The 13,280-nt window shown below is 40.5% G+C and overlaps 1 protein-coding gene across 2 annotated transcripts; it reads right to left on the bottom strand.

The window, feature by feature from the left end:
• Positions 1-29: 29 nt before the first annotated feature.
• Positions 30-13,053, bottom strand: C4H6orf136 (chromosome 4 C6orf136 homolog). 2 transcript variants are annotated; one of them, XM_044673782.1, is made up of 6 exons: positions 12,921-13,053; positions 1,944-2,348; positions 1,528-1,616; positions 694-894; positions 492-561; positions 30-390 (listed from the first exon to the last, which is right to left on the bottom strand). In XM_044673782.1, the coding sequence occupies exons 1-6, from the start codon at positions 12,990-12,992 to the stop codon at positions 271-273; spliced, it is 957 nt and encodes a 318-aa protein (XP_044529717.1). In that variant the 5' UTR covers positions 12,993-13,053; the 3' UTR covers positions 30-270. The 2 variants fall into 2 exon arrangements, with proteins under 2 accessions (XP_044529717.1, XP_044529718.1); XM_044673783.1 differs by lacking the exon at positions 1,944-2,348.
• Between the last annotated feature and the right edge of the window lie 227 nt (positions 13,054-13,280).

The raw sequence follows: 13,280 nt of genomic DNA, 5'->3' as shown, positions 1-13,280 counted from the left end.
CACATGCAGAGGAATTATATTAAAGGTTCTTACGTCCTCATTTAGTTTTAATATGTACAAGTTAAATTATACAGCATGAGATGGGAATAGGTAGGAAGGAAAAGATGGGGAGGTATGATAAATGAGGAGATCAGGCCTGCTATAATATAGCCTCCCCAATCCCCTCAATCCCATCCCCCTGTGCATAATGTGCTCAGTGCAGCCTGTAATACCCCCCCTCCCTCCCCCTCCGAGCAAACAGACCTATGCCCAAGTTCCCCTCATCCTTATTCAGGGCTTAGGACAGAGATGTAAGCTAGCTTCCTCCTCTGGCTCTACCAAGCCTAGAGCTCCCAGGGCTCCCACCAGCAGCTTCTTGACAGGCATTGGAGGTGAATGTGAGGGCATCAGCTGGAAAGAGGGGAAGATGAGGAAAGATTAATGTTGTTTTGGGGGGAGGGCTTCAAGATGTGTGTAAGATAACACTACCCCCACCATAAGTTCCAACTTACTTTATCCAGGCGATGACGATAAATGAGGCCTTCGGAATTTAGGTAGAAAGTAGAATAGGCATCATATGTCCTGGGGAATAGAAGAAGTTCAATGAAGGGCTGAGATAGAAAGCTAAATTTGTAGATTCCCAAAGGAGCAAGAGCCTGGGTAAATATAACTATAACTCAATGCTTAGCTACTTAGGTTTCCCTTCTCCCTCACCGATAAAGCTCATCCTTATCCCGGCGGTAGAAGCGTAGGAAGAGGAGATGGGTAGGTAAACCCACAAGCCGCCATCGTGCCTGCAGCGTCCAGTCTTCAGGATGTTGGCTTAACCTCAGGACTTCTAGCTGCAGCTGAGCAAAATAATTCCAGGCCAAGAATCGGCAGAGGGTCAATGATAGAATGTACCATGTGCGGCCTCTAGGGAAAGAAATATTTAGTAAGTCAGGGACTCGGCCAATCACTGAAAAAGTATAAATCTCCCTTTGTAGGAAGAGAATGAATAGGGAATACATATCTACAAGGTAGGGCTGGAGGGAGGGGAGGGCAGGGCAAGGACAAGAATCAAGGTGAGCAATATTTGGCAGGGATGGGTTAAAAACATCCCCCTTACAAAGAATGGTGTAGTTTTATAAAGTGCATGCATATTTGGTTTTCAGCATAAACCCAAGGGGTAGGCCTGAGAAAATCATTTAACAAAGGAGAAAATGGGTTCTGAGGAGTTAAGGGATTCACCCCAAAGTTACCAAGCTACTAAATAATAACCAGAATCTAGTCTTTTGACTTCTATATTCAGCACTCTACAACATCTGGCTAGATTTTATATCTGATCTCTAGTTGGGAGAGGACAAAAAGAGACAAGCCAGGTACCATCAATCTCTGCCTGGGGTTAAAGAGGAAATTATCTCTTGGGGGAAGAGATCAGAAAAAGGAGAAACTGAACCACACCCCAGGACTGGAAGAAACATAAAGGCTCAGACAGTAAAGAACAGTTATAAAGGAGCCCATAAACAAAGACCCTCCAGCCCTCCCCACCAGTATCCAGGCTCTCACTTGGTTCGAATGTTCAGGATCTCATTGATGAATTCCACATCAGATGAGTAGAGGTTGTAATCGTGGGAGCGAAGAAACAGGTTGGGGAGCTACAAGAAGGAACCAGGTCAATTTAGATCTGAAGATCAAATTTCTTGTCCTAGCCACCCTATGTTCCTCCCAAAATCTACTGGGTTGTTTATTTCTATTTGAACTTGCTCTCTGGATGCTTCTTGAGATTATCCTTCCTATTATACTAAACTATTCAATCTACTTTCCCACTCTGATAAGTTTATCTATTTTAAAAAGTATACCAGAGAAGGAAATTTTTTGTAACAGTCTCCATTTCATGTCTCAAAAAAGGTCAGGAGATCTTAAAAGTCTGCCTAAATTCCACACACCCCTATAGATATAGTAGCCCCTTTCCCCTGACTCACCTCCTGCCTCAGTTTTTCATGCATGACAGCTAGATGTTCCTCCATGTTGGGGTTCCCTGATGGAGTAGCAGGAGAGGGGCGAGGACTTCCAGGGGCCCGGAATGGGATCACAGCCCCAGGGTGAGGGCAAGGCAATTCCTCAAAGAGGCTTCTAAGCCCATCCAGGCAGCCTCCGTGTAATCCTGGCCCTGGTCCATTCTCTCCCTTCTCAGAAGGAAGACCCACACAGGGTGATATGAAGGCCTGGGCCTGAGGAAGGGGCTGTCGGGGAACTTGGGGTAAGGGCTGGCTGGAAGGCAGTGAAAGAGGAGGGAGCCGGAGATGTGGAGACACCAAGGGAGAAGTGACTGCTGGTGAGCTGAGCCACAAGGGTAGGAATGGTGGAGCCTGAGGAGGGCATTGGTCCTATGAGGAAAGAAAAGAAACAGTAATTAGAAGGAGAGGAGGGGGTTGGATGGATAAAGAACCTAGCTGTTGGGTTGTTTTTTTGTTTTTCAGTTTACCTATTATATGAAGTTCCACTCAGTTCCCTCGACTGACCCTGGAAAGTAGGTCCAAAGGTGCCAGCAGTACAGGGTCAGAACTGTTGAGAAAGAGCTGGAAGCTATAACAGATTGAAAGGCTCTTGTGTTGATTCTACCCCTGCAGTATTTTTCATTCATCTTTTTTAAAACTTTACCTTCTATCTTAGTATCAATTGTAAGATGGAAGAATGGTGGCAATGGGGGTTAAAGTGACTTTCCCAGGGTCACAAAGCTAGGAAGTGTCTGAGGCCACATTTGAACTCAGATCTTGCTTTCTTCTCACTGTGCTACTTAGTTGTCCACCTATCTTCTTAATCCCCATTGCCATTCTAATAGATATTCTTAACACCTTGTCTGGCCTACTGCAAAGGCCTCTTCTGGCCTTACTTCCCTCTACTTTCCTCCAAACTGTCACACTTGCTAAATACATTTTCCTTATGTACAAGTTTGGTCAAATCATTCTCTACTCCAAAACCTTCAATGCCCCTCAGTCTCCCAAATAAAGTTTCAAACCCTTTGTCTGCATTTAAGAACCTCCTAATTCTACTCTCAGTTTTCTGGCTCTCTCATGTAACAGTCATCCACATGAATCTATATCAACTCCAGTCACACAGAGTATATATACCCTATGCTTTGATCTATCAACTCAAACATTAAGCTCTGTGTGTGTAGGTAAAGTACTGTGCTAGGTGCTGGGGAGACAGAACATTTAATAAAGACCAAAGTCTCAACCCTCAGACCTTATATTCTGTAAGACACAAACATAACTAATATACATGACATGGTATTAGAGAGATGCAAAACCTAAACTGGGAGGGGGTGGGGACGGTCATTACTGACTGAGGGGATCAGGAAAAATACCTTGATGAAGGTAATATTTAAAGGATGATATAAATTCAGCAGGTGATGATGGTAAGGAAGGGTATTTTACTTATATAGTATAATCAAGAAGTGGATTAAAGCATAATTAGGAAATGATTAACAAAATAAATAAAAATATAACACATAATGCTAATTTGTGGTTTTCTAAGTCAATATGCAGCCCTTAAGCCCACAGAGATCCATTTCTATTTGAATTTGATCCCACAGGTTTAAGGCAAAGGACCAGAGAATGAATCCACTTAGCTTGAACAGTATGGTATAGTGGAGATAGTGCTAAAGTCAAAGGCCTGGATTCAAAGCCTGGTTCTGCTACCTCTGGAACCTTGGCAACTTATGTAGCTCCTCTGGGCCTAGGGTTCTTTGTTTTAAAATGAGAAGATCAGATTAGATAATACTAAGGTGAGTTTCCTACCAGCTATAAATCTTTGAACCCTCTGAGCACAAATGATATGAAATGGCTGGAAAATCAGTAGTGCCAGATTATGGAAGGTTTTGAAAGTTTAAGAAAACAATTCTAACTTTAGGCAGGAGGCAAAGGAGAGTGGCAACAGATTTTTTAACCTAATTACATCTGTAAGAAAAAATACTCTAGCAGCAGTATGACTGCAATAGGGAGTGAGAGTCAAGGAAGAAAGACCTATCAAGACTATTGCAATATTTCAGATTGGGTGGGTGGAAATGAAGGCCTCATATAAGAAGCTTTGTTCTGCATGGAGGAAAGAAAAAAGAGGGCATATCAAGGTGATGTGGGGTATAGGACTTGATAAATAACAGTGTATGGGATATGAGATTGTCAAAGATAATTCCAAAGTTACAAATATGACACTGGGTAACTAAATGTGTCACTGACAGAATTTATAAAGCGAGGAGGAAGAGCAGATTTAAGGAGAAAAATGTTTAGCTTGATTTAGGATCATCTGAGTCTGAGGTGCTCATGAGACATTCCAGTAGACATGTCCTAAAGGCAGCTAGAGATACAGGTCTGGCCCCCATCCAGGAAGGGTAGGAATAGAGAGAAAAGGAAAAATGACCTGGAGAGTCAACTACATAATAATAGCAAACATTTATGTAATCCTTTACAGTTTGCAAATTGTTTTATATATATTATTTCATTTGACTATGTTAGCTGCATAGAGATAGTAACAGAAACTGTGGCCAAGGAAAACCATGTATAGAGACAAGCAAACAACCCAAAGTCAGAACCAGGAAAAACACTGGCAAGTAGAAAGAGAACAATAAAATCAGGAAAGAAATAAGAGGGAGGAAGTGTGTAGGGTCTCTGAAGTCAAAGTTAGGGAGGCTAGGCAGTAAGAAGGAGTCATTGACTGTCCTAAAAAGTGGAGAAATGTGAAGGAAGAATTTATTTTTAAAAGGGATAAAGAATAGGGACAGTGAATTTGGTGATTAGGTCCTGGTGGGTGGGTGTTTGGGTTGGGAGGGCGGGGTAGCTGCAAGTCAGAAAGACAGGCACACTATAATGTTTTTGTAAACTGTTTCAATCATTCTATAAATTTGGAATTATGCTTTTAAAAAAGTAAATAGAAAACACAAGAACTTATTTGGAATGAAGTTATCAGGAAAACAACATACACACTGACTTCAAAAACATAAGTAGAAAGAAAATAAAAGGTAACAATGCTGTGAAATTATAACAAAACTTGGCCCAGAAAAAAAGAAGCAACTATGCCTTCCTCACTTCTTTGCAAAGATAGGACTGAGGGGGTGGTATAGATGTGAAATACTACATAGATTATCAGATCTGGTTGCTGAACTGGTTAGTTTTACTGAAGAGATTTTTTATTCTTTGTTAGTAGAACAAAGTAGTTCAATGGGTTAGGGTAGAGGGAAGGCTATAACTGGAAATGAAGGTATGATAACAAAACAAAAGGTTAACAATATTTTTAAAAATAAAAAGTTCCTTGGGGGCAGCTGGGTAGCTCAGTGGATTGAGAGCCAGGCCTAGAGATGGGAGGTCCTAGGTTCAAGTCTGGCCTCAGATATTTCCTAGCTGTGTGACCCTGGGCAAGTCACTTGACCCCCATTGCCTACCCTCACCACTCTTCTGCCTTGGAGCCAATACACAGTATTGACTCCAAGTTGGAAGGTAAGGGTTTAAAATAAATAAATAAACAAACAAACAAAAAGTTCCTTGTTTCAGTAAAGTGGCTAGGGCCAAAACCAGAGTGTAAGGAACAGTGAACAAAGTGCTGGCACCAAGCATGATTTTTTTGAATTTAGTAATAAAGAGAATGAGAGCGATTTCTCAATGAATTCTACAAAGTAACTACTTGTCAGAACATGGCACCTATTAGGAACTAGGGAAACAGACAAAATGAAACAATCTTTGACTTCAGGGGGCTTCTATTCTATTGGGGGAGACAACATTTCCACATTAAAGTATATGCAAAATAAATACAAGGTAATTTTTTTTGGGAAAGACAAGAGCAGTTAGAAGAGGGAATGAAAAAGGTTTAATGTAGAAAGTAGCTCTTGAGATGAACTTTGGGCCAGAGGTTATGAAGAGGAGTAATAAATATATAACAAAATGAAAAAGTTAGACTGGAGTCAGGTTATGATGGAAATTAATTACCAAAAAGAGGGGTCTATATATTTTATCCTAAAGGTAAAGAAAAACCACTGGAATTTATTAAATAGAGGAGTGACATGGTCAAATCTATGCTTTAGGAAAATCACTTTGGCAAGTTCCTATTGAGAAGACACTTGAAGAAGGAATCAGGAGACTAACTGCTATGGTCCAGGTGAGATGATAGAAAGGTTTTGAACTAGAGTAGTGGCCATGTAAGTAGAGACAGTATATAAGAGATACTGTGAAGATATTCTCAAAAAGACCTGGCAACTGATTAAATATGGTGAGTCAAGGAAGACACTGAGGTGGCAAAGGACTATGGTACCACTGACAGTGAAGTTCAAAAGATGGTTGATTTGGGGCAGAGGGGGAAAGAAGAGAATGAGTCCTGTTATGGCCATGTTGAGTTTGAAATATATCCAATATATATAGCTGGAAATGCCCAAAAGGTAAATGATGATGTAGAGAAGTGGCTCTCAAAAGAGAAAATAACCTTGAATAAACAGCTATAAAGATGATAATTAGAGCCATAAAAGTTGATGAGATCTATGAGAGAGAATGTGAGAGATGGAAGCCCAGGATACAGCTATGCTATATGTGCACAGTTAGAGGATGTGATATGGATGATGATCCAGCACAGAAACCTGAGAAAGAATAATCAGAGAGGCAGGAGTGAAACTGAGGGTCACAAAACTCCAGAGGTTAGCATATCCAAGAGAAAGACTATCAGTAGTGCCATATGTTGCAGAGAAGTCAAGAAGGATGTGGAACTAAATAAAGGTCATCAGATTAGGCAATGAAGAAGTCATTGGTAACTCTGGATGGAGTAATTTGAACTGAGTGATAATGTAGAAAGCCAGACTGCAAAGAATAGAGGTGACAGAAGAGGAAGTAGAGGCAATAAAAATAGAAATAGCTTTTTCCTAGAAATCTGGATGTGAAAGGGAGAAGAGATAGAATGGATAAGGTATAGAATAGAAACTTTTTTTTTAAGACTCAGGGCAAAACAGATGAGACTAAGCCAAGAGCTATTTTGGTGTCAAGAGTTTCAAGACACAAATCTAGAAGAGGATGATCCCCAAACACCTACTAGCAAAGTTCCAAAAGAAAATACAACTTGAACAAAATTCAACTAGAATTTCTATAGAAGAGATGAAGTAAGAGAGAGCTACACACACACACACACACACACACACACACAAAAACCCATAACTAAAATGATTTTTATAAATGAAAGCACTAGAGAAAACAATTAGAAAAGAAATGGAGAGTTCTAGGGCAAAAAAAACAAACAACAACAACAACAGAGAAGTGAGTATTATGGAAGAGAGAATTGGAAAGAGAATTAACTTTATGGAAGAGGCATAAAATCTTAACCAAATAAAGAACTCTAAAATTTAGAATGGACCAATTAGAAGATAATGATTCCACGAAACAACAAGAAATACTGAACAAAATTAAAAGAATACAAAAATAGAAAAGTGTAACGTATCTTGGAGAGATCATTTAAGAATCTGATTACTGAAAAGTCACAACCAACAAAAAAACCTAGACATCACGACTCAAGAAACTATAAAAGAAAACTGACTAGATCTCTTAAAACCACAGGACAAAATGAAAATTTAAAGAATCTATCAGTTATCTCCTGAAACTCCAAAACAAAAACTCTCAGTAACATTATAGCCAAGTCCTGTGTTTCCAGATCAAAGGTAAAAGACTGTGAACAGCAAGAAAGAAAGAATTCAAGTTCTAAGAATCACACAAGAGAAACACCACCATAAAGGAGAGGTAACCTTGGGAATACAATATTCCAGAAGGTAAAAGATACAGGCTTACAACCAAGAATAACTTACCTAGCAAAGCCAAGTATAATCCTACAGGGGAAAAATGGATCTTTAATGAAATAGAGGACTTCCAATCAATCCTGTTGAAAAGACCAGAACTTCGTAGATACTCTGAAGTGCAAAACACAGGAGTCAAGAAAAAAATAAAAAGGTAAACATGAGAAAACATAATCATAAAGAATTAAACAAGATAAACTGTTCATATTCTAATATAGATTATGATACACGTGTCCCCTTAGAATCCTATCATTATAAGGGGTCATAGAGGGAATCTATTTAGACAGAGGGCCTAGGAGTGATTCCTTTGTGCCTTGATAATATTAAAACTGGAATATGGAGAATGGAAAGATTAAGGAAAATTATTTGACATAATTAAGATGCCTAAGTAGTCCATATAAAAAAGGAAAAAAAAGATATGGGGTGGGGATGACTTAAACCTGCTTTCATCTGACTTCGTTAAAGGAAAGAATACATGCATCTAACTGAGCATAGAAATACATCTTACTAAATAGGAATGAAAAATAAAGGGTAGGGTAGATTAATAGAGGGATTTGTCCTCAGCAAAACAAATTCTTAAGGAGGTACAAAAATATTCAAGGTGGATCTTTTTGTGGTGACAAACAACTAGACTTTGGGGGCGGGGGTGTCCATCAACTGGAGAAATCCCTAACAAGTTAAAGAATATAGATGTGACAGAATACTAATGTTCAGTAAGAAATGATGAAGGAGGATGTTTCGTCTGGGAAAATATGAATAAACTGAGCTAGAATAAAGTGAACAGAACCAGAACAATTTATATAATGACAACAATACTAGAAACACAAACAACTCTAAAAAGGGTTAGGAACTCTAAATCAGCATAGTCACAAACCACAATTCCAGAGGTCTTATGATGAAACATGTTATCTACCTCTTGATACAGAGGTGAAGGGACTCAGTGCACAATAACTGTTTTGGACAATGCCAGGTGAGAAATGTATTTTACTTTACAAGTCTGTAATAAGGGTTTTGTTTATGATGCAAGACTAAATATACCTGGAACTCAGATCTCATCATGACCCTCTATACCTCTGACTGGAGGGCAGGATTATGATCTCCAGGGCCTTTGTTTATTAAAGAGAGAGTTCAGCAGTTTTTCTCTGTTTCTGTCAGTCACACTGCTTTTGAACTACTTTGGAACTCTATCATGCTCTAGAACCAAGTAATTTTTCCACACATCTCCCCACTTTGTTTCCTTTTGTGTGTTGTCTTCTCCAATTGGAATGTAAGCATAATGAGGACAGGGACTATTTGTTTTTATTTATATTTGTATCTCTGTTGTGCCTCACACATAGCAGCTCAATATGTTTAGTGAATTATTTTCTTTCTTTTTCAATTGCAGGATTGGGGAGAGAGAGTAGATTTTTGCTGATTGAAAAAAAAAATGAGTGCTATATATAAAAGTGCTATAAAGATATACAACTTTAAGACTTGAGAACCATAACTCCAGAAGACTGCTGTTGAAGAAAATTACCCACTTTTTGACAGAGAGGTGATGAACTCAAGATGGAGAATGAGACATAAATTTTTACATGGCCTGGGTGGCAATTTGGCACAGGGAGATAAGTATGTTTGCAGAGGAAAGAACAACTCAAGTGGGAGGGCTGAGGATGCATGAGAAAAGAATGTAGTTTACTGTTAGTGCAAGGTCCTGGCAAAGGTAGAAGAAATGGAATCAAAGCTACATGTAAGATATATATGGCATTAAAAGTCTTATCTCTTTTGATCCCTACAATAACCATCTGGGGTGGGTACTACAGGCATTATTATTACCAAATTACAGAGAAAAAATTGAGGCTAAGAAAATTTAAATGATAACGATTAGAACCCATCTGTAAGATTAACCTAAATGAGAAGGGAGATTTCTTTTCCTGTGAAGACAAATTAGAAGAGAAGATAATGATAATGGAGTTTTAAGTATTGAAAGAAAAGGTGAAAGAGAGCTTACATCACATGGTCTCAATCTTCTCAGTTAAGTAAAAAGTCAAGTCACCAGCTCCCAGAGAAAAAAAGGTGGGTTGGTGAGAAAAAGATTTGAAAGACAATTTTCCAGTGAATAAAAGGGGAAGCCAATAATGCCAAACCTCTCTGCCTCACTTTACTTTCCCTCAGTTTAAACATTCTTTAAAGCTCAAATGCTCTGGAAGCCTCCTTGATAAGTCCCAATAATTTCCCCTTCCACTTTCTTTTTTATGCATTTGTGTAATTTTGTATTTGTGTAATCATCTATGTATCCTATTCCCCTGCTATATCTATAGGCTTTGTGGTGATAAGAGTCCATGAATTATATTTAAACTTTGTATCAACTCCTATCTTACCCAAAACCATACACTGAACAAAAGTAGGTGCTGATTTTGCTGTTGAAATAATTCATTTTCACATATTTACAGTAAAATTCAATTATAACATCTTGATGAACACATAGATGAAATTAAGCGATGTAGTATTCTTTTCTTTCTCCCCTCCCCACCCTATACACAAAGGATTTTTTCCCAAGTCAGCACTATAAGGGTTTCAAGGGTACTTTAATTTTGCTCTAATATTAAAAGGTTTCTGGGAAATAGATTATTCTTTCTAAATAAAGAACCAATCAACTTTTTCAAGGTCACAGGTAGTGAGGAGATAGACACAGAATAAAGCTAGCTGCCAAGCCTGACTTAAAACTAAAACTCTTTCCAGTAGATCACAAAAGAAAACAAAAGGTGTCCCTGAGGATAAGAATCTTACATTTTACAAAAAAAAAAAACAAAATATAAATATAATAAAAGAAATATGGCCTCCTTCATAGAGTGAGGGACACACAAAGGCCTAAGTTCTGCCTCTGTGGCTATTCTAGGCAATCCTTTAAAAGAACTAATATTGCAGAGAAATGCTGACCTGCATTGATAGAGGGAGTTTCCTTCAAGGACCTCCTTGTGCTAATAAAATCACAGATTAAGCTCCTCCCCCATAAATACAAAATGTGTATAAAATAAGTACAAAGTAATTTGGGGGTAGACATCACTAACACCTGGGGGGATCAGCAAAAGCTTTTTTTTTTCTTTGTTTTTCTTTTTTTTTTTTTTAAACCCTTAACTTCTGTGTATTGGCTCCTAGGTGGAAGAGTGGTAAGGGTGGGCAACGGGGGTCAAGTGACTTGCCCAGGGTCACACAGTTGGGAAGTGTCTGAGGCCAGATTTGAACCTAGGACCTTCTGTCTCTAGGCCTGACTCTCTATCCACTGAGCTACCCAGCTGCCCCTCAGCAAAAGCTTTTGTAAGAAGTGGTCCTCGAACTGAACCATCAACTACAGATTCCAGGTGAAAGTGAGGGAAAAAACGTTGTGGCTCAAGGGGACAGCTTGGGAAGTCATGGAGATGGGAGCTGGACTACTGTTGTATATGGGGAACACTGAGTTAGGCCAGTTTGACTGAAATACACAGTGTGTAAAGGGAAGTAAGGTGAGTTAAGTCTGGAAAGATAGGTAGAAGCCAAGTTTGGGAAGGGATTTAAATGCCAAAGAGGAGTCTGAATTTTATATTATAAGCCTCTAAGGTTTCTTGAGCAGATGAGTATGTGGTGCTTTAGGAATATCGATTTGGCTAAAGTCCATGTAAGAATTGTTAAAGGCCTAAACCAAGAGTAGAAAGAAGAGGGTGCACTTAAGATTTATTGTGTAGGTAGAATCAACAAGACTTAGTAAATGACTGGATATGGGGGATAAGGAAGGAACTACTGGTGGTGATGAAAAAGAGTTGAGGGGTCAAGGATGACTTGGAGGTTTTGAACCAAGGTGACTAGAAGAATAGTGAGCCCTTCTTTTTCTTTTTTAAATAAACCTTTACCTTCTATCTCAGAACCCATTGGTTCTATGGCAGAAAATCGGTAAGGGCAGGGCAACTGGGGTTAAGAGGCTTGCTCAGGATCATATATCTAGGAAATATCAAAAGTCATATTTGAACCCAGGACCTCCTGTCCACACCCACACCCACATCCCCCAAGCCACTTAGCTGCCCCAAAATAGATGTATTTCAAGGAAACGATTAAAAAAAGAAAAAATTTGGATACTCTGAATCTAGAAATGTCCAGAAAGCATTTAATAGCAGGACCGGCAATTATGGAGAAATGAACTGTGCAGAAATACCTTTCTCTGAAAATATCTCCATTAAATTGAACTCTCTTGTTTCGGGAGCATCTTGGCAGTTATGGTGACAGCTTGGTGGAGAAGTGCTTGCCAAGAATCTTAACCATCAATTTTGGAACATAAGCCACAAAATCCACAAAGAGGCTTTTAAAATCTAATTCAGTTGGTGGTCATGGAAACGCAAAGGGTTAATTAAGTAAGAATTCGTGCATAGGGTTGGGGAGTAAAGAGAAAGAAGCTATAGAAGAGCAAACAGGGTCTGGGAATTGCTCATCTAGCAGAAGTAATCCGACAATTTCCCATTCTAGCAATTCTTGTTAACTAGCTGCTAGACTATTATTTCTGGAGCAGGAATGAGCTACCGACACCTCTAAATTTCAGCGCCCTCTGGCAGTCTAGGGTGCTCCGCTGGTCTAACAGGCCCAGTTCTAAAAAAGACTACTGGGGAGAGGGGATGGGTCCCCTTAAGGAGCTGAATAATACAGTGTCAAGATGCAATATTTGCATAGAATGTCACACTCTTGCCTTGAGTTGATTTGCAAAATTAGGGCTTTACAGCTAGACCCTCCACCCCTTTCCTGAAGCTCTATTATCCCTCTGCCCTTCAAATCACCTCCAAATTACAGGTAACCTCCCGGATACGGAGGAAGAAAGCGGGCCGGGGACACCACCACAGACATTCTTAAACTACCCGAAGGGAAGCCACTCCCCCACGAATTTCACGAGACCAGCCTAGATCCTCAGGTGGGTGGTCTGGGGAGTCCAATACCATGCCACTAGGCGCCCTGGGCCAGAAGCCTTAGGGGTCCTCAGCGCAGGGAAGTCGGCGTGGGCGGGAGGCCGGAAGGGAGAGGTGAGTTGGAGGCCACTGCGCCTGCTCCCTCTTCTCAAGGGCGCGCACCGCCCAACTCGGCACCAGAGCAGCAGCAGGGGGGCTCGCGCTGCCCCTCTCTTCCCCCTCCCCTTCTTGCCCCTCACCTGAAGTCTGGCCTGGTAGGCGCGGAGGCAGCAGCCGAACCTCCGGGCCGCTCCTCGACTTGGCTGGTACATGATTTTCGGGGAGTGGGGAGAATGTCTCCCGAATCCGGCGTTCAGTAGCCTCCGCACCGGAGTGAGCTCACCCCAAGGCCGGCTTCGTGAAGGGGAAGGGGGGAGGGGGAGAAAGTGAGAGGAAAGGAAACAGAGACGAGGCGCCTGCGCACTACAAACTCCAGAGGTAGCGGGCTAAGACTACGGGAAGAGCGCCTGCGCTTTGCAGGGGGGAAAAAAAGTGGGGCTTGCAAGGTTGCACCCCACAGCGCTTGCGCAAAAGGCAAACGGGGGCAGGTGGGGCTCGTA

The sequence above is a fragment of the Gracilinanus agilis genome, chromosome 4 (assembly GCF_016433145.1).
Source record: "Gracilinanus agilis isolate LMUSP501 chromosome 4, AgileGrace, whole genome shotgun sequence".
NCBI lineage: Eukaryota > Metazoa > Chordata > Mammalia > Didelphimorphia > Didelphidae > Gracilinanus > Gracilinanus agilis.
The sequence above is the reverse complement of the archived record's forward strand: the minus strand, read 5'-3'. Positions and strand labels throughout refer to the sequence as shown.